This window comes from Camelus ferus, chromosome 16 (assembly GCF_009834535.1).
Source record: "Camelus ferus isolate YT-003-E chromosome 16, BCGSAC_Cfer_1.0, whole genome shotgun sequence".
Classification (NCBI taxonomy): Eukaryota; Metazoa; Chordata; class Mammalia; order Artiodactyla; family Camelidae; genus Camelus; species Camelus ferus.
Window position 1 is genome coordinate 40,341,087 of NC_045711.1, and position 20,600 is coordinate 40,361,686.

General features: G+C 54.8%; 1 protein-coding gene across 2 annotated transcripts; it reads right to left on the minus strand.

Moving 5' to 3' along the window:
- Position 1: 1 nt before the first annotated feature.
- On the minus strand, positions 2 to 16,752 carry ANKRD13B (ankyrin repeat domain 13B). 2 transcript variants are annotated; one of them, XM_032457538.1, is made up of 16 exons: positions 16,497 to 16,555; positions 14,486 to 14,546; positions 6,705 to 6,840; positions 6,477 to 6,601; positions 6,344 to 6,389; positions 5,613 to 5,756; positions 5,330 to 5,519; positions 5,188 to 5,254; positions 4,038 to 4,119; positions 3,215 to 3,279; positions 2,853 to 2,983; positions 2,576 to 2,733; positions 2,298 to 2,450; positions 2,018 to 2,181; positions 1,862 to 1,938; positions 2 to 1,384 (listed from the first exon to the last, which is right to left on the minus strand). In XM_032457538.1, the coding sequence occupies exons 5-16, from the start codon at positions 6,366 to 6,368 to the stop codon at positions 1,147 to 1,149; spliced, it is 1,494 nt and encodes a 497-aa protein (XP_032313429.1). In that variant the 5' UTR covers positions 6,369 to 6,389; positions 6,477 to 6,601; positions 6,705 to 6,840; positions 14,486 to 14,546; positions 16,497 to 16,555; the 3' UTR covers positions 2 to 1,146. The 2 variants fall into 2 exon arrangements, with proteins under 2 accessions (XP_032313429.1, XP_032313428.1); XM_032457537.1 differs by lacking the exon at positions 14,486 to 14,546 and having other exon boundaries at positions 16,497 to 16,752.
- Positions 16,753 to 20,600: the final 3,848 nt, after the last annotated feature.

The window sequence follows — 20,600 nt, forward strand, 5'->3', positions numbered from 1 at the left end:
CTCGGGTTTGAAGCCTCTTTTATTTGTGCCTCAGAATCAGTCTGGTGCCCCTGGCATCAGGGAAGGGGGTGAGAGGAACAGCTTCTCTTTGTTCTTTTCTTCCGTCTCTTTTGTGTCCCTTTTGAGCCCCACTGGCTGAGCCAGGAAGGCCAGTCCGAGAGAACTCGGACAAGGGTGTGCGGTGGGCCCCTGCCCCTGGCGGGGTCTGTGCTTCTCTGGGTGGGTGGGGTGGGGCAGGGGAGAGCCGGGGGTTAGCACCATTGGATGAAGGGTTTTGGAGTCAGCCCCTGGGTGGGGTTAAGTGGGACGCACAACCACAGAGGGCTAGCAGCAGCTGGTGGGAAGGGGTGGGTGGTGGTGCCTAGGGCCCTGGGAGGCCCCTCTGTGTTCAGTCTAGTGTTTGCCCCATGCCCACTTTGCCCCCACCGTTCGCCAAGACACCACGAGGGAGCCAGGCCTTGCCCAGGTTGGGGGGCTACCTTGGGCACCCTCCCTGATCACAAAAACGTGCTTTGGGGATAGGGACTCCAACCTCTGGCCGCCCAAGGAGAAGCTGGGACCACCCTGAGAGACCCGGGAGAGGTGTGGGGGCTGGGGGAGCCGGGCACCCCGCTAAGTGCACTTGACGCTGAAATGCCGGGGTGGGGGAGGGGCTGGGCCCTTGACGTGCTGGTTTGTGTCTGGGATAAAGCAGCAACACAGCACGTGGGGAGCTCAGCTGCCCCCCAGGGGTGAAGAGCGGAGATGCAAAGGCTTCACGGGCAGTGTCCTGGAGTGGGGTCAGTGAGCAGAAAGGAGGACTGGCCAGAAGGAGCAAGAGATGGGGACACTGCTCCTCTAAGGACCGGCTCCCCCTCAGGACCGCCTGGCTCCGCCCTTGGATGGGTCGAGCCCAGGGAAGAGGGGTAGGGGTCAGGATACAGCAAAGCAGGGGGACCGGGCCGTGCCAGCTGCCTCCAGGGCTCTAACCCGGAAAGGTACCCCGCGGCCGGGCCGAATCCCTCCCTGTCTGGTGCCGAGCGCGCCGCTACACTCCCGAGGCCGCGACTCTGGTCTCCAGACGCAGCTCCGCGAGCGCGCGCGCGGGGCAACCCTAGCTCCGGGACAGGTCCCGCGGGGCATGGCCAAGGGGCCCGGCAGTGGGCGCTACTGCTCCGTGAGTGAGAGCCGCAGGATGCGCTCAAGCTCCTCCTCCTCCTGGCGCGCGCGCCGCCGCCGCTCCTCCTGCTCCTGCGCAGACAGCTCCATGGCCAGCCGCAGCTGCTCGTCGTAGCTCCGGAACACGTGGCCGCGTGGGCCTGGGCGCGGGCTGGGCCGAGGGCTCGGGACCGACGCCAGGGCGGCGGGGGGAGCGGACTGGCGCTGTGGCGTGGACGGAGCACTCCTGAGGGCAGGTAAGATACGTCCTGAGCTTCGAGCGCACCTGCCCATAAGCGGGGCTGGAGACAGCGTGGAAGCTCCCGGAAAGCGCAGGCCTCGCCACCCTCCAGTAGAGGCGATGAGCCTCGCGTCACCTCCTTGGTTCCCTCCCACCCGGTTGGGGCAGATGCCTGTTCCTACCATGCTCATCCTCTCATTCTTCTAGAGCCTCAGCCCCAACGTCCTGTCTGGTGAGGGTCTCAAGGCCGTGAGGCCTGGACCCTGCTCCTGGCCGAGTTTGCAGCAAAAGGATGGCAGTGGTAGAAGCCATCTTGATACCAGTAGGGACCCTCGTGAGGGTACCATGGTTACTTGGGCCAAGACTTCTCAGCCATCAGTATTCTCACTCACTGTGACTGGATCCTGGGGGTTTTCTGCGCCTTGGTGGTGGGGGGGGGGGAATAGGCGTCTCCAAACCCTCTTGGGGTGGGCAGGTACTGACCTGTCCTGTCGTCGACCCTCGTAGGACATCGGGTGAGTGCCCGGCTTGCTGTTGGTTAGTGCCTCCCAGATGGTGACCTGGGAGCGGGAGGGGAGTGGGTCATTTAGTTGTGGCGGCACTGCAGTCCGGTGGCCCAGTGCGGCCGCGGAGACGCACCTGGTCATACTCACTGCCCGCCTCAAGCAGGCTCTGCTGGATGGCGAACTGCAGTAGGTCGTCATCATCATCGCGGGTGGCTGCCTCTCGCTGGCCGCCCAGCACGCTGTAGCCCCGTGGGGCCTCGAACAACGCGGGGGAGATCTCGCAGCCGCGGCACGAGGCTGGGGGCGCCCAGCTGGGGATCAGAGTGGACCCGACCCCCCATCCCCCCACTCCCAGGGAAGCGCTGGGTAGAGAGGGGAAGTGAGGGTGGGCTCAGGGCGGTGCCAGGTCTCACTTGTGGAACTGGAGCTGCTGACGCTGGAGGAGTCGCTGCCCGGGGAAGGAGTCTCGCTGCTGGGGCTGCCTCGCACCAACGGCACCGGCTCATCACAGCCATTGAGGTTTCCAAAGGTGATGCGAGCATTGAGGATGTGGAAGATCGGGATTTCTGAGGATGAGAAAACTATCAGGTGCCACCACCCATTCCCTCACACCTTAGGTACCTCTTTCTTCGCCTCATCTAAGCCCCACCATCCCAACAGCAGATGAGGGGAAATGGGGGTGGGGCCTCACCAATCTTGACTGGGAAGCCAGGAGGCAGGCGCAGGGTAATGAAATCCCGGAGCTTGGCGAAAAGTGCATTGCTGACAGCCATGAGGTCAATGATGGGGGCCACCTGCTCACACAGGGACAGGGGATGCTCCTCACACAGCCACAGCTTGGCCTTGAACCTGCCCCCCAGATCCCAAGGGGTGAGGGACACTGTAGAAGCCATGGCCTCCCAGCACCTTCTGGAGCCCCTGCCCTCCCAGCCCTGCCCACCCCTCCCCAGCACCAACAGGGGCCTCACTTCTGTGTCTTGGTGGTCAGTTCCATGGGGCGGCCCATGTCACGGTTGCCAAGCTCAAAGTTGGGGTTGAAGTACTCTTCTGCGGTGATGGCAGTGGGGTTGGCTTGGCTCAGAGTCTGAGTGATCAGGGTCTGTACCACATGGGGAGGGGCCCATAAGTCCTTCTCAGTCCCTGATGCCAAGCCAGCCACTTGGTATTACAGGCCCCGGAGCTGTCCCCCCGCCACTGTGGAACTGACAGGGCCTTGGGCATTGTGAAAAGAATGGAGGTCCACACAAGCTGTGCTAAGGGTACCTCCCAGACCTCCTCTTGATCCCCATCCACACCCTTCCACACAGGGGTATCCCTGGCACACACTCACCCCGTTTTGGGGGCCCCCATGCTGCTCAGCAATTCCCAGGAAGGACTGCAGAGGTGTTTTACAGCCTACAAGAAACATGGCATCTCAGAGGTCACTGTGGCCCTCAGAAGTGACAGCACCCAAGACCCCGGAGGGAGGGAGGATTGCTCACCCACACCACATGCCCAGGCACCTTCACCTGAAGGTGACTGAGGACTGCAAGGGGCAGGGGCAGGATTACCATAAGCACAGCTGGAATTAAAGTAAGCCTAGGGCTCAGGAGAAACTTCCGAAAATGTCACTCTCCAGGTTGGTGACACTGGCCAAAAAATACCTGCCTTTGGTGAGCAGTTTTGGGGTATGCATGTGTACGTGTGTGTTTTCCTTCAGGCACTTCCACATTACCTGTATTTTGTCCCCCTGTGAGTTGGGAATTATGTCTTTCCACTTTAGACAGCCCAGAGAGTAAGGTGTAATATCAGTGGGCACAGAGAGAGATTCAGTGGCAGGGCCCCTGACTTTCTGCCCAGGGTATGTCCCACTAGACTAGAATGGCCAATAGACTACAATGTCCCTCCACACACACAAATCCAATGCGGGTGTTACTAATCAGTTGTAGTATTCCTTCCCCTTTAGCCGAAATGTGGCCTTAGCATCTTCTTAGCAGCACTCTAAGCAGCCATTACCAATCATTAGGATTTGGCTCTTGAATTAAAACCTGTTTGCCTGAATAAGCTATCCTGGCTTCTGCTAGGATGTCAGAGGAAGTACTGATGGAGGCATACAAGTGGGAGCTGGTTCCTCACACCTTCCCACACCTTCCCATCGATTTCTGCCTCATTACCTTTGACCTTGCCCTTGTGCTGTTCTGAAAGATGCTCTGTCCGTGTCCGGGTGATGAGCTCCACATTGGATGCCCCATATACCTGGAGACAGATGAAGAAAGGACTCAAAGCTTTGGTACCCCTACCCTTGTCCCCAAGGGCATTAGGAACACTTTCTGTAAGGAAGGTGCTGAGGGAAGGGGGTGCTGTTTGTTCCAATCTCCAGGCCTTTGGGCAAACAAGTATATGAAGTTGTTCATTCATTCTCTTATTCATTCAACAAACATTTTGTGAGGAGACTTTATGTGCCAGGCACTGAGGCAGGCATCAGGGACATACTGCTGAACAAAGTCTGCATGGCCAGACTTGATCCCTGCCCTCTTGAGGCTCACAATCTAGCTGAAGAGACAAGAAGAAAGTGGAGAGTAAGAACACAATGTGACACATGTTCTAGTAGGGGGAGCACAGAGCTGTGGGTACAAAAAGCAGAGGCCATAACCCAGCCTACAAATCAGGGAAGGCTTCCAGGAGGAAACAACAACACAGAACCTTGCAGCATTTATTAGCCCCTTCACTCATTACTGGCCCCAGATGGCCCCATATGGGTGATGTAGGGATTCTAGAGTGACCAACAGTCTTCTTAAGGGTGAAGGCCTGGCTCTGGAGTCAGGCAGCCAGGGCCTGAACCTCCACTCTAGGCAATCTTGTACTAGTTATGTAACCTCTTCAAGCCTCCATTTCCTCATCATAAAATGGGCTGATATCCTACTTTATAGAGTTGTTGTGAAGGTTAAATGGGACACCGTGGAAAGGACTCAATAAACATCTGTAAAATGGGAATAATAATAGCACCTACCCGAAAGGGTTGTGAGGATTAAATGAGTATGTGTGTGATACACACACATATATACATAGATGTGTGTGCATGGGTGCATATGTATACATATACATACATTTGAAATGTCAGAACAGCACCTTGAGCATGAACATAATAGGTGCTCAGTAAACTCCAGCCATTCTCATCAGTTGCTTCTTAGTCTCACGCCCTTCCCTCCACACTGCATTGCCTCTGCATTTCCAAGGCTGAGAAAGCTTGGTCAGGAAACCCCTGCCCAGCTCACCATAGGCAAGAGGGTGGCAGGGTCTGGCATATGGGAGCTGTGGCCTCACCTTGGCTTCATACCCATTCACCATCTCCGTCTTCTCGCTGCGCCAGCCCAGGATGCCGGTCTTGTTCCTGGGGAAGCAGAATGGTCCAGGTGAGGGGGCACCCACAGGCTGGCTCCAGGCTTCCAAGGCCGTGCCCGCTTACCTCTCAAAAGAGATGTTCTTGGTGTCGAGCTGCGTGGTGACGACAGGCGCGGTGAGCCGGCTCAGCACCTGCTCCTCAGTGGGCTGGGCAGCTGCCAGCAGCAGCTCACGGTCCTGCCCAGCCAGTGCCAGGGTCTCCGTGTACACCACCCGACGGTCATGGTCAATCTCCATGACCACAGCACTAGTGTCTGCCAGCCGCAGAATAACACAGGGAGGCAGTCAGCGGTTGTGTGGGGCTGTCCCCAGCCTCCCGACTCTGCCCCACCACCCGCCTGCCTGACCTTGGCCCCTGAAGACAAAGCTACGGTTCCCTCGCTGCCATGTCATGTGGTCAAAGCCCAGGAGTGTGGTGTCTACCCGCAGGTTCTGCCCACTCTTCCACACTTTGTAGGTGTCACTGGGGCAGATCTTAGACACCAGGGGCACTAGATGGGAGAGAAGGTCAGAGGTAGCTTCAGTTTGCCTGCCCCACCCAACCTGGGCCACCTCAGGACATGGGGGTCAGGGTAAGGGATGTGGCTGAGAAAAAAGGGTGGGAGAGCAGACCCTTCCCCAACTCCCCACACACAAATGTAGACCACAGTCACTCAGATGTGAGCAACCTGAGGTTGAGGACAGGCATGTCTGAGCTGTGACCACGTCCCTAGTATCCACTATTTAATTCATTCACTCAATCTTTCATCCAATCTTCCAACAAACATTTATTAAACACCTGCTGTGTGCCAGGCACTGTTTCATACACTGGGGATACAAGATTGAACAAGACAGGACACCTGCCTTCTTGGAACTTACCTTCTAGCACGGGGTGACAGGTAACAAACAAATGAGCCAATCATTGCAAAGTGAAGGAAATAATAATAATGAATTGAGGCAGTGTGGAAAGGACTCAGGAAGGGGTAGTACTGAGCTGAGAACCAAAAGGTGAGAGGGAGCCACGGGAAGAGTGCACCAGGCAGAGGAGCAGCAAGCGCAAAGGCCCTGAGGTGGGAGAGGCCCCGTTAGCCCCTCTTACCCCAGCTAGTGAACTCCCATTTCATCTCCACGTAGAAGTCCTGGGCCTGAGGGGTGAAAAGGAGACTGGCTAAGCCTGCAGTAGAGCTAGGGTTCAAGGGCTACAGTGGGGAGGCTGAGGGGCTGGGCCTCACCTTGCGCAGCTTCTCCAGGAGCACGGGGATACCCGCCAGCCGCTTCACCACCCGTTGGTAGTCGCGATACCGCAGCACGAGCTGCACTAGCTCCAGGTCCCGGGTGCTCACAGCCTCCTGAAGTACTGCAGGGAGGGGGAGGCAATGTCACAGGGCAGGACCCTGCCTGAGGCTCCCTTCAGCCAACTAGAGGTGAGGATATGATGCTGGGGATATTGGGGTGCCCACCTGTCCAGCCACTGCGATTCTCCCTGCCCACGTCTGCACCGTGTGCCAGGAGTACTCGGGCACACTCAAGGTGCCCCAGGGTGGTGGCCAGGTGCAGGGGAGTCCGCCCACGGGGATCCAGTTGCTCGATGTCCACCTGGAGAAGGAGGTGAAGACATCACCCTGGTCACTTCTAAGGCAGCCCATCTGAGCCCAACAGCCTCTGAGCAGGCAGCAACCACCTGGCCATCCTGCCTTGCCTATCTCAGAAAGCAATGGAAAAGACAGATACAGTCAGCTGGGGTCAGGTGAGTAGAAGGGCTTGCAGGACAGGGCAGGAAGTAACTCTGAGAAAGGGAGGGACTTCCTCCTTTCCTGTTCACCCAGGTCCCCTGACTCTTCCGAGGCCCAGTAGGCTGCCTGAAAAGAATAAGCCTCGGGCTCTAGAGAGGCTATTGGCCAGGGAGGGTACCTGAGGTAGAATTTATCCTAGGGGTCCAAGACCACACCTTCAGAAAGGGCCCCTAATTTAGATCATTGACATTATCACTGAGAGGTTTAGCAAACAGTTGCAGTAATACATTGATGGAAATGAAAGAATATGTTCATGGTACAACTTCAAACCCATGTCCTGTGACTGTGTTAACATTTTTTATAAATTCTATTATTGTTTTGTGAATAGCATGATTATATTGCATTAGATTTTTGTTGGGTGATAAATGCATATGTATCTTAAACATAAATATTTTTATATATTTCAAGAGGATAAGACTTCTTGTTAAATACACTGAACTGACCACATGCATGTAACTCTTCCTCTCCTCCCCAAAACTTGATTAAAACACCAGTAAAAAGTTTCTACTTCAACATGAAGAGATAACTGAAATTACCCTCCTACCAGAAACAGAGAAAACTATTGCTTCAAAATATATGAAATAATTGCTTTTGAACACTAGGCAAAAAGAAGTTCAGGGCTGTGATCCCTGAAGTAAGAAAAACAAACAAGGTGGGCTCTATGATTGCCTAGATTTCTACCTGAAGGAGTATTCCAGACTGCAATTCAGGGAGGGGAATTTCCAGCAGAGTATGGTGGTCTCACTGAGGAGCTGAGAAGACAGAGACAAGAGATCAGGGAGGCTGAGATAGGTAGAAGTTTCAGGGCAGAGTTCCAGAAAGAAGTGAACTATGCAAAAAAAAAAAAAAAAAAAAAAAAGAACCTCCAGAAATCTACATGTGGTCCCTTTAAAGTCTTCACCCAATCCTAAATGTCACGTATAGAGTGAAACTCAACAAAACCAGGCAGAAAAGGAGCAATAGGCTGATAAATTCTCAGAGCTCGCCCATGGCAGGGAGACATTCAAGCTCCAACCTGCTAGAGTGGAGACTCCTTGTTGATTACCCAGGATATTCAGTAAAGACCTGAGAAGGGTTATGCCTTAGGAGTAGGGCTAACCTATCACTAGAGAAAAGGCTCACCCAGACCTAATATAATAAAGGTTAAAAATAAGCTCAAAAGGATCAAAGGATTACTTAATTTGCAAGTAACTTAACTTAGTCCGCCAGAACAAAGCCTAACACGCTTTAAAGGAAGACAAAGAAATCCCAATGCTTAACATCGCAACATTTACAACATCCAACATCCAGTTAAAAACTACTAGACGTGCATAGAAGTAGGAAAATATGACCCATAATCAGGAGAAAAATCATTTAATAGAAACATTCAGAAATAATAAAGATGAATGGGTCCATATGCTCAAGAGTTTAAAGAAAAACATGAACACAACATTCACAGTGAAAGAAATGGGAAATAAGTACAATATCTGAAATGAAACATTCACTGGATAGAATTAACAGTAAATTAGACACTACAGAATGAAAAAAAATCAATGAATTTGAAGCCACGGCAATAGAATTATACAAACTGAGACGCACAGAGGAGAAAAAAGTAATCAAAAACATTCAAACAGCCTCTGCAATGTGTGAGACATTATAAGGCATTCTAACATATTTGTAATTGGAGTCCCACAGGATAGGATAAGAATGTGGAGGAATAAGACAAATTTAAAGAAATATCCCCAAAATTTCCAAATTTGATTAAAAAAAAAACTATTGTTGGGGGGAGGGTTTAACTCAGTGGTAGAGTGCACACAAGGTCCTGGGTTCAATCCCTGGTAGCTCTGTTAAAAAATAAATAAATAAACCTAATTACCTCCCCCTCCAAAAAAAAAAAAAAAAAACCAAAAAACCATTATAGTGAGTTGAATGGTGGAGCCACAACAAAATATACGTCTACATTCTAACTGCTAGAACCTGTGAATGTGGCTTTATTTGGAAGGATCTTGGCAGATGTAACTAAGCTAAGGATCTCAAAATGAGATCAGCCTGGATTATCCAGGTAGGCCCTAATTCCAATTATGTGTCTTTATAAGATACACAGAGGAGAGATACACAGAGAGAAAAGTTCCAAGTGAAGATGGAGGAGAGACTGAAGTTAAGCAGCCATAAGCCAAGGAATGCTTGGAGCCACCAGAAGCTGGAAGAGTCAAGGAAGGATTCTCCCCTAGAGCATTTGGAGGGAGTGGAGCTGACACCTTGAGTTTCGACTTTAGGAGGTTTCCAACCTCCAAAATGATGAGAGAATAAAATTTTGTTGCTTTAACCCACCCAGTCTGTGTAATTTGTTGCAGAAACTAATATAATAGTAAATCCACAAAACCAAAAAACTGAATGAAGTCCAATTAAGACAAACACCAGAAAACCTACGGACCATTGTAATCAAATGCTGAAAACTAGCGATAAAAAGAAAATCTTAAAAGCATTTTGAGAAATGAGACACAGTATGTATAGAGGGACAAATATAGAAAATACTACATACTTTTCATCAGAAACCATGCAAGCTAGAAGGCAAGAGAATGAAATCTTTCAAGTCCCAGGGGGAAATTGTCAACCTAGAATTCTATATGCTGTGAAAAATATACTTCAAAAATGAAAAGGAGAAGTAAAGACTTGTGGACAAACAAGAGCTAAGAGAATTTCTCACCAGAAGACATCCAAGAAATGTTAAATGAAGTTATTCAAGTGGAAAGAAAATGATAGCATATGGAAACATAGATCTATACAAAGGAATCAAGATTGCCTCAAATGGCAAATGTGTGGGTAAGTATAAGAATGCCAATAGAATATTTAAAACCCACAAGAAAATGGCTGGGGCATCACAACTGACTTAGGGGAGCAGAGGGTACCAGAACCCAAGCATTCACAGAAGGGGAGTCCAGTGACTAGCAAGCCAGATCTCCCCTTAGAACCCTTGAAAGGTGCAGAACATGCAGGCAATGGGGACAGCAGAGGTGGAAGTAAGGCTTAGTACTGAATACAGGGGGTCTGGTTAAAATTCAAAATCCCTGGCCCCCTCCCCAATCTTGTATAGCTGGGAGATGATCCCCTTCCCCTCCGCAGAATGCCGGGGGTTTATTTTCTATAGAAATTGAGCCTGAGATGCATTGGACTCAGGGACATTGGTCTGAGGATGAGGTCATGGGGCTAAAAACAGATGAACGGTGAGAGCCCAATCCCTTCCCTGCCTCAGGTCCTGAAACACTGGCAGCCAGACTGCATACAACACTGCCCCATCCTACCCCTAGCAGAAGATTGGAGAATCCTTCCTTGGAGAAACTAGACCTCTGAATACAGGCATCTGGAGATCCTATAATACGCAGGCCAGTCATCTTACAACAGCACCCATGCATTAATAAGCTCCACACCTCCATCTTTAAATGCCCCAAGAGCCGAGTGCTGGACACTTGAGGAAAGCTGCCAACATGAAAGAGACCAAAACATGCAAATAGATGCTAAAAACCCAGAGGAAACAGTGGTCAGTGCAGGAAATAGGGGAAAACTTAGGGGGTTCTAGGGGACAGTAACTTACCTCCTCAGAAAAACATGAAAAGGAAGTTGACTTCATGAAACAAAATAGGACATTCTGACCTCCCGTGACTTCTCTTTTTTCCCCTTGCTTTCTTCACTCTAGCATTCCTGGACAGCTTCACCTGCCCCAGTTTTCCCATCATGGTAAACAGTACCTCAGTTCACTCCCTTTCCAGGTCAGAAACTTTGAGACTTTTTCTCTCTTCCTTTTCTCTTATCTTCCATACCTAATCCATCAGCAAAATCTGACCTTATAGGCTCTACCTTCAAAACAGATCCCAGAGTCTTCTTAGTTTTCACCCCCTTCAGGATACCCTTCTGGTCACAGCCACCCTATCTCTCACCTGGCGGCCAAATTCCTCCCACTCGCCTCTTGGCTCCTTAGGTCTGTTCTCCACAAGGCCTCAGGGCAGGTGCTGTCATCCTGTGAAATGTTCCTCAGGTCCTGATGCCCTGTAGCTCAAAACCTCTCCGTGGCTTCCCATCCTCTTTAGAATAGAATCCAACAGCCCTACACTTCTCTTTGAACTCACATGCTCTCCCCTCTCTCCTGCAAGCTTTCCCCTGGAGCACTCTCCTCCTACAGGCTTTTCTAGATAGCCACAAATGTCCCCCCCCCCCGCACTTCATTCAGGCCACCGCTCAAATGTCACCTCCTTAGAAAGGTTGGCCTTGACAACCCCTCTCAAATGACAGTTGCTATTTATCTACCTCTTGTCCCTTCTCCTGCTCTAGTTCTCTTCCAGCACAAGTTGCTTGTTTATTTTTTCATTGTCTCCCTCACCTTGACTGTAAGCCCCACAAAGGGAGCGTCTGTCTGTTTTGTTTGGTGCTATCTTCCCAGTCCCTGGACAGTGCCTGGCACATAATATATATTTATGAAACAAATGCATAGATGACTGTTTTGAAGGGACATGGGGAAGGAAAGCAAAGCAATACAGTACAAAGCTGATAAACCAGTAAATGTCTGTAGACAGTTTACTGTCTGTTTACAGTTATGGAGGCAAATAACAGAAGAGCTTAAAGAGTTCAAAGTGGTTGCCTCTGAGGGATGAGATGGAGAGGTGGGGGAGGCAGAGTGAGGACTGCCGTCTTCTAGCAACAGCTGAGTATTTTAAACATGAGTAGAAACTCCCTTGTCAAAGTAAAACATTTTAAATAATTTAAGTTATTTATATAATTTTATAACCCTGTGTTGGTATTTCTTCATTTTTAAACATACTAAGAGCCTCAAAATAATACAAAAAACTTCCTGGCCCCTGTGGCCCTCTGAGCTGTAGCTTGGAGCTGTGAGCAGCCCCCTACAGCTCCTTTGCACCAGCTCCCCACAGAGGAGGGGAGCATTATTTACTCTTAGCCCATTATGGGTTAGGCTGGGCCCCTGGGGTCTGACCTGGATGGGGTCCTGAGTCCTGGGGTGGGAGTGGTGCAGGATCCACAGACCCTGAGCTGGCTGGGCCACATGGGATGTCAGAAGGTGGCCTTCCCTTGGGGCCGCAGCGAGCCATCTGTGCCTCCCACCAGCCCTGCCCCAGATGCTGCTGCTGCTAACAAGGCCCCAGGGAGCCAGCAGGGCACCCCGCCTGGTCCCAGGGCTCCAGATGCTGCCTCCCTCCCCCTCAGGTACCTCAGCTCCAGGCTCCAGAGAGAGGCTGGCACTGCGTGTGGGCGGGGGTGCCCTCCCCACCCTGACTCCTCAGCTCTACCCACGGTCCCCAGGGCACTGCTGTTTTCCAGGGCCGACTTGAGCCCTGCATACACTCAGTCTGGCCCCAAATAAGTTCTCTCCACCCGTCAAAGCAGGGCCTGCAGTGGAGGCGGCACTTTGCCCTGGGCCCAGGTGGGAGAATTCATTAATTTCCTGGGCAAAGGCCTGCAGCCATTTAATTGCTGGGATGAAAAGGTTTCCCATGAAACCCAATACCCAGCCCTCCCCACTAAGAGAACGGAAACTCCTCAGCTGGAGTCAAAAGCAGGGGTCTTTTGCACTTAGGAGCTGGGTCTCCCTGGGCAGAGAGCCTCCCTGCTCCCACTCAGGCGCACGCCAACGCATGCGCGTGCGCACACACATGCACAGGTACCATAAGGACATACACTTGTACTCCTGCCTCCACACTCACAGTACACGTGACATCTAAGTTTACAAGCACATGCGTGCCTAGCTGCCCTCTGGCTCTGCAGGCCTCTACTCATGTGTAACACATGTGTTTGCCAGCGCACTTGCACGTGCACACCCCTTGAACTCACAAGCACTAGCAGGGTATTTTTCAAAGCTGTTTAGCATTAGCAGAGTCCTTTTGTTAGGTAAAATCTTGTAAGAACACAGCAAATATACAGGCTAAACACAGGTGCCGGAGAAGTTAGGTGAGGGGCCCAGAGCTTGGGGCCTTCCTGCTCTGCCTTCATCCCCTTTCCCTGCCCCGCTCCATCCCCCAGCCCCAGGGAGGACAGCCCATCAGGTATGGCCACTGCTTCTCTGCTCTCCCACCAGGTCTGGATGAGCTCACTCAAGGGGGATGGAGGCAGGATGCTTCCTCAAGTTGAGTTGGGCTGATGGGGGCAGCACCTGCTGACTCTCCCTCCACCCGGGCCCCTCCATCCTGCCCCATGCAGCCCCTCCCCCCTCATCCCAGCTACATTGATTTTTGGTTTCTGGGGTTTGTGGCTCCCTCTCCTGAGCTTCCCAGCTCTCCAGCTGTGGTGATGGCCTACACCTGGGCCTGCCCCCTTTGAGGGGAGAGGGGATCACCAGTGCTCTGGACCCAACAGGGACAGAGGGGCAACCTCTGTCTGAGCACAGGGCCCACTGTAATCAAATGCTCGTCACAATCCCATCTCGCCCACCTCTAGGTCAGAAGGATGAACAGGGGAAAGCAGGAAGGAAGACCATGGTGGAGGCAGCCCCAGGAAGAAAGAAAATGTTTCCCAAGACCACAGTCTGGCCCCTTCCAGAGTGCCTGTTGCAGGAGAAGAATCCTGCTCTCCTCAGCCCTCCCACAGGGAGCTTTTCAGTCTAAACCTCCACCTCCCACCCCCAGGGAACACCAGGGATGCGTGACTCCAGAACCAAGGCTGTGCCCAGCTGTCTGGACCCTGGGGCCTCACACCAGCCAAGGGGGAACAGGCATATCCACTGCCCTACAACCCCTTGCTCCCTCCCAACCTGGCAGAGCAGGTGCGTGGCAGGAAGCACTGCTGGGTGTCAGCTAGCTGTGATCATGGACACTTCCCTTCACCAAAAAACACCCGCTGAGCACCTTCCCTCTCCCTGCCACTCCCTGCTTCCGGCCCCTGTGAACCTGCTCTGAACCCTGCCGTGTCATCCCCCTCCTCCTTGGCCAGCATTGCCAAGCCTGCCCACGGGAGGGCCTCTGCGGGGCTTTCTTAGAGTGAAGAAGAGGCAGCTATGCCAAGTGAAGACCAGGGAAACCCAGCTGCTGTGTGCTTGAGGAAAGCCTGGCTGTTTTCTGTGACAGTAAGTACCAGGAGGATCAGAAATCAGGGACCCCCAGCTGAGATGTCTAGGGGTCTACAGGGTTTCATTTGGATGTTAGGTGACTGCCCCCAGGCCCATCACCTGCAGGAAATGGCTGGGTTGGGCACCCTCTGCTCTCCCTGGGAGCCCGAGGCCCTGAGAACTAAGCAGTGCACATCTGGATACCAGCATCACCCTGCATCGGTCCTAAAATCAGGAATACAGCCAGGGGGCTGTCCCTCCCAGACTGATGACATTCCCCTTTTTGGCACTCCTGGAGCAAAGGGGAGGATAAGTCTGACTCCTTTGTGGTTGAACCAACAAACCAGTGCCCTATACTCACCCCCTGGCCCTAGCCTAGGTCAGGGCACGTAGTGTCTGTTTCAAGAAGACACAAACTCACCAGGGTGGGGGGATGAGTGGGTGGGGACGGGGTGAACGTGGTGCCTGGTTTCTGTGGCAGCCTGAGGGGAGCAAAGAGGGACACGCTTAGTGGTCCAGACCACCCCTACCTGCAGCGGGTTCCCAGCCCAACCTCACCCCAGCAAGATGGCTGCTGACCTGAAGACTATCATTCAGAGAGGCCTGAGTGAAAGAACCTTTTCTTCTAGGGCATTCTGCCTCTATCCAGTCTCTGTGAAAAAGGATCACCAAGCCTCCCAGTTGCAAGGGAGTGCAACTGAGGTATTCTGGACATTCAGCCACTAGCCTTCTGCCTAATAATCCTTCACCCAACCATCAACTATCCCATCAGGAAGCTCCTCTCAGATCATACCTAAATTCCTTCAGCTGTAACCTCCATCAGAGCCTTGACTTTTTTCGCCCTCAGGGGAGGAAAGCAGAGAAGAGCCAGAGGAGGTGGCCTGTCTGTCTTATCATCCTGCACGTCACACTGTACTTCCCTGTTCACACTTGCTTCACCAGAACAGGGTCTCCTGGAGGGCACAGGCTGTGCCTGGTTTGTTCATCTTTGTTCCCCAGGACCTACCACTGTGGCCTTGCTTCCTTTACCAGACTCCTATGGCCACAAACCACTTCCTTTATAAACAGAGACATGGTCTGAGAAGCAACCTGGAGCATCCATGTAGAAGCAAAGGTAGAACAGAAGTGGACATCCCAACCAGCCTAAAGGCTTGGAGGCTCAGGTCACCCCAACATTTCCTGGGACTGCTATACAGAGCTGGATGCCTTCCTGGTCTGAGGGCTCAGTGGTAGACTTCAGAGACACTCTGACCCTCACTTCATCGCCATCTGGCAATGCCCTGCTCTTCACCTCACTCTTCCCTTGCGAAGCAGACAGCTCCTCAAATTGAACTTCCTGTGACTCAGGAAGTGGCCCTCAAAAGGCACATTCCCAAAGGAGGTTTTCAACTCCTGAGCAAACCACTCCCAGCCCATAGCCCCAGAGTCTCAGATCCAGGCCAAGTCTGCAGGCCTCAGCCAGAGGCAAATCAGGGCAGGCTGGGCCCAGTTCTGGCTCCTGCCTCCCCACCCTGGAGGGTGAGTTGTCTGGAGGGAGTTGCCATGAGAGCTTACCTGTGACCTGGAGGCCAAGGGCAGAGTTGGGAACTACCTGTGGCCTGTGCCTGCCTTGGTCCTGAAGAATGGCCAGGAGACCCCATCCCTTACCTTATCTTCTTGGAGGCCACCGCCCAGTCAAAGCTGGCTGACTTACCCATTCTCACTGACTAGAGGAACCAGGGGGCCCACTAGGTGCAAAATCTCAAATCCTTCCGGGGACAAGTGGCCCTCTAGCTTCCTCAGCGCCTAGAAGCCAGGGCCCAGCACCAGAGGGCAGGAGAGCGTCTTTCAGCACTTGGACAAGGCCCTTCACCCAGGAGGGTCTCTCTCTCCACTCTACATCCCTGAACCCAGCGCGCTGGGGTCTGAGGGATCCAGGAGCTCTGCCCAGTCTGAGGAAACAGAATAGCGTTCGCCTTTAGAGTAGAGGGCACTGGGTGGGGCTGGGATGTCTGGGAATGTCAAAGCCTATTCTCTGATCCTTGACCTGTGGCCCCCCTTCCTACGCAGGCCTTGCCCACCTCCGCACACTCCCGCGGGAGGTGTCGCTGCTGGGCTGAGTCGGGCGGACTCTCCCACCGCGTGGAACACAGACGGAGCCGAGAGCCCCTTCCCACAGCCCTCACTGCCCCGGCGAAGGAGGGGCACGATGTCACCAACCCCAAACTGGGAGGGTCCGAAGCACGTGTGGGCCGCCTGTCCAGGACAGAGGGGAGCGGGCGGGGGCTGCTCCCATCACCCTCTCCAGTCCACAGCACAAAAGCGGCGGCTGCGAACAAAGAAGCGCTGCAAACTCGCCTGGGAGGCGGGACAGCCCGCGCCGCGCCCCCTCCCCACGCCGGGCGGGCGTGCCCGTCGGTGGGGTCCCGGCAGCGCCCCGACGGCGCTCTTACCTGGCCGGCGCAGACTTCTTTCTCCAGCTCGCGGTGGCGGTTGTGCCACACGAGGTAGTGCAAGGGATACTTCCCCTCTGGCCCCTTCCTGGCGGAGGCGTTGGCAGGGATCATCGCCCGCTCCTCATGCCGGGGCCGCGGCGCCCGGCCCGGGAGGAGGGACGGCGCCAGAGCCGGGGCCCGGGGCCGCGGGGCTGGGGGCCAGCGCTGCCTGCTCGCAGGGCTGCGGCTCGGGCATGTGCGAGCGGCGCCGGCGGGCGGGGGTGGCGCGCTCGGCGCGGTGCGGGTGGTGCGGGCGGTGCGGGCCGCGGGCGTCCTCGCGAGGCGGCGGCGGCGGGTGGCGCGGAGAGGCCCCCACCCGCCCGGGGAGGGCGCGGGCACTCGGCGGCGCGGCGCGGACTCGCGCCTCGCCTCCCACACCCCCGCACACAAAGACGCCGTTCGGCGGAGGGAGCAGGCGCCCGCAGCGGGCGCGGGGGCGCACGGGGCGCGGGCCCCGGGGACGCCGCCGCCGCCGCAGGGACGCGCGCCCGCAGCCCCTGGCGCCCCGCAACTGCATAGCCCGGCCCTCAACAAGAGCGGCCGGCGAGGGATGCGGGGATGCGGGGGAGAGGGGAGGGGGACGCGGGTGCCCGGGCAGAGCTGGTTATAACTCGGCCCCGCGGCATCATGGGGCTTGTAGTCTGCCTCGCGGAACTGGGGGTGGCGAGAGGACGGAGAGGGTCCCGCACTGTCCCCCGATCCATCGAGAGGGTAGGGAAAGAGTAAAGCCTGGCCAGAACGGAGGCAGTGTCCTGAGGCCAGGTGGATTAGGGCGCATCCCCTCCCGCTGGCATTTTGCTTTTTGCTGGGGAAGGAGGGGGCTACAGGCCTTGCTCAAGCATTAGGGGGCACGGGAAGGTGTGGCCTTCAGAATTGAGTTTAGGTCCCAGCGGAACGTGGGCAGGGATCTAGATCCCAAGAAAAGAGTAACTGATGGGAAGATACTGGGAAAGGTGCAGGACTTTAGTGCCAAGGGTCATTGGAGCAACCAGGAATCTGGCACCTGAAATACTACGTGAGAGTCTTCCTTGACCTCTTATAAAATTAAGCTTCATCTTCCACAGTTGACACTAGAAAGGGAATGTCCATTAAAGCAGAGGACAGCCCCCTCCCCCCAGACGCTGTCCTCTGCAAGGACCAGAGAGGGGCTGGGCAGAAAAAGCAGCAGGTGGCAGCTCCCCACCTCCACCCCATGTGGTCCCTTCAGGAGAGGGAGTGACTGATTCCAGAGACTCTCCTTCCTGAATAACCCCAGGGCAGGGAGGTCTTTCCAGAAGGGTTCCAGCTGACGCTGTGGTAAAAGTGGAATTGGCCTCTGGGGCTGACTATTGCAACGGCTGTTAGGACCTAGAGGCTTGACCCAGTCCCTGGAGGCAGCAGGTCAAATTCCTCCTCACCAACTGCCTGACCTTAAGCAAATTGCTTAAATTTTCTGGTTTCTCAGACCACTCACCTCCAAAATGAGACTCTAAATACTACTTCCTGGGGTAAGCTAAAGATAATGACTGCCCTGGAAATGGTGCATCCCTCCCCTATCCAGGAGGACTGGGACAGGTGGTAGGACCAGGCACAGTGCCTTCTTGAGCCCACCTTAGAACAAGACAGGAACAAGGAATTCCATACCAGCCCTACAATCCAAGAAGCGTTTGTGTGGGAGGTGCTAGCAAAAGCTTGCAAACTCTCCGCGCCTCTCTCAGGTTTCTTTGTGTGGTCTTCTTTCCTTCCTCCTCCACACCCATCGGTGCCAGGCCCGGGCGGGAAAGGCTGAGGGAGGAGTAGACTGCCTCGCCCCTTTCTCCAGGCTGGGAGGAGCTAGTTGGCGTCTCCAGGGTTGGGGACCGCTGCCCACCTCTACCACGAGGGGTCAGCAGAGTGTCGTGGCTGCAGCCGAAGTTGGGGAGGGGGCCGGAGCGGGGGAAGGACGGCTAGGAGTGGCCGGGAGAATGCCTGTACATTTTTCATTAAATTGTTTTTAGAACCTTGTTGTGATTTCTTTTTAACTGTCCTGCTTCCTGAGGTGGCGAGGTCTCCAAAAGGAAATTCCGAAACCCTTTATCCCTAGCCCCAGACCCAGAAACTGATCTCCGTGGCGGGGCTGGGGGCTTCGGGAACAAAGTTTGGAGAATGGATCCGTGCTTGGGCCACTCCCAGGTAGTCCCAGGGCCAACCAGGAGATGGGGCTAGTGGGATGCGGGGGGTGGGGGTGGGGGTGGACAGGGTGACTCATCCTTATTCCCCAGAAAAGGCTCTAGGAGGCGGGGAGGTCCTCCTGGAACGGGGGGCCTATACCCTGGGCAGCCGGAGCTTCTCTTTTTGCCAGGTGGCCCTGGACTCTAAACCTAGGTCGCTTTTTCTCCGGCCTGCGCGCTCCAGCTGCCACGTGCTCGAGACGCGCCCACACAGCAGAGAAACAAAGACAGCCAAGCAATGGGGCTGCCAGCACCCGCCTCGACATTTAATAAATGAAATTCCATAGCTGGGGGTCGATGGGGGGTGAACGGGCGGCCACCGTTCTTGGGCTGTGCGCCCGGTAAGGGCAGACAAGCCGCTCCTCCCATTGCCAGTGATGGGGCCACCAAGTCCCCGGTCTGACTCCTCGGTGGGGGTGCAGCACGGGGCGGCAGGTGGTTACCCCCACCCCTCTGTTCCCTGCGAGGTGTCTTTGCTCTTAGAGGCCCTGCCAGCTGAGCGGCTGGCTATGGGGGGAGGGGAGGCCTGCAAGATTTTTTTAAAGGTGCGATTATAAATATATCCCATGGATCGCGATTTCAAACAAATTTGTCAATCTAGGGTGCAGCGAAAGGCGATGGAGGCAGCTTTGCATGTATTTCGGGTGGTGTGACTCATGAGCATTACTTGTCTCCCCCCAGGGAAGCAGCCTGCCCACCCACAAGTCACTGCTGCTCTGGCACCGCTGGGACAAAATCAACCAATTCCAGCACCCCTGTCCAAGGACTCCCCTCCTCTCTCCCCTTGTTACTGAGCAGGACTTCCTGCTGCCGGGGAGTCCTCCCCTAATCTGGGGAATCCTCCCTTAATCGTGTCACCACTGAGCTGCCCTCCCACCCCCCATCCCCGCCTGGTCCTAAGCACTCCCACCCTCTCCCCAGAGCAGAGCGCTCTGGCCTTTTGCTGCTGCAGGGATGGGGGTTGGGTGCACGCGGGGCACACGTGTATGGGGGAGCATGCTCAGTGCAGGGGTGCACCCACGTGCGGCTTGCCCCTCCTCTCCCTGTCCCCCCTCCACTTCCAACCAGTCTCCACGTGAAGTCCAGGAAGAAAGGCCACGACAGAACCTGTCCATGTATGTTATATCCACATGCCCTGAACACACACACCCCTCTGGTGGCTCAGAAACACCGTTGATGCATACAAGACCGATGCCAAGTGGATATTACTGCACCCAGGCACAGTGGTCACTCCTCAGGAGGTCTTCAAAAACTGCCAAGATTCTTTCCTCTCTGAATGAAAGCATGGAGGAGGGATCGATGTATATTTAGCCTGGAGGCAGGGGGATACACTGCATGACCTCTTTGGCACTGGGCGTCCATATTGTTGGCGGTGTGCGTAGTCAGCAAGAGTGTGACCAAACATACACCTGGACACACAGATGTGGACACATAGGGGACCAGGACGCACATCTCACCCACACGGGGACGGGCGGGTACCCCTGAACCACAGCCCCTCAATGAGGAGGGGGGCCTGGGCCTCCAGCTCCTTACTCTCTTCTCTGATCTCCAGGGGTCACTGTCCCTGAGCCCGAGAGATCTCTGGGCCACCCTCCTCTCGAAAGAGCAGGGGATGGAGCTGTGAGGTTAACTCAAACCGTCTCGGGGCCAGGGGTGCGTCGGGGCCGAGGCCAGGGCCGCTGGCGGCGATGCCTGGTAAGGCCTGGCGATGGCCGTGGCCCCTTTAAGCACCCCCGCCCCCTCTCCCCCGCGCTCCCGGCTTCCTTTCTCCGGGAGGTGCGGCCGGCAGGGCCCGGCGGCGGGGCGGGTGTGTAGGCTGCCCCTCCCCCGGTGGGCCGGGCCTGCGTCGCTTCCTGCAGGAGCGGCCGGGAGC

Excerpts from the sequence above, each read along its gene's own strand:
- ANKRD13B (XM_032457537.1), bottom strand. The coding sequence starts at position 16,610 with ATGATCCCTGCCAACGCCTCCGCCAGGAAGGGGCCAGAGGGGAAGTAT. Across the intron at positions 6,602-6,704 it reads GAATCGCAGTGGCTGGACAG|TACTTCAGGAGGCTGTGAGC; the intron begins GTGGGCACCCCA and ends CCCTCCCTGCAG. Across the intron at positions 1,385-1,861 it reads GAGGGTCGACGACAGGACAG|GAGTGCTCCGTCCACGCCAC; the intron begins GTCAGTACCTGC and ends ACCTGCCCTCAG.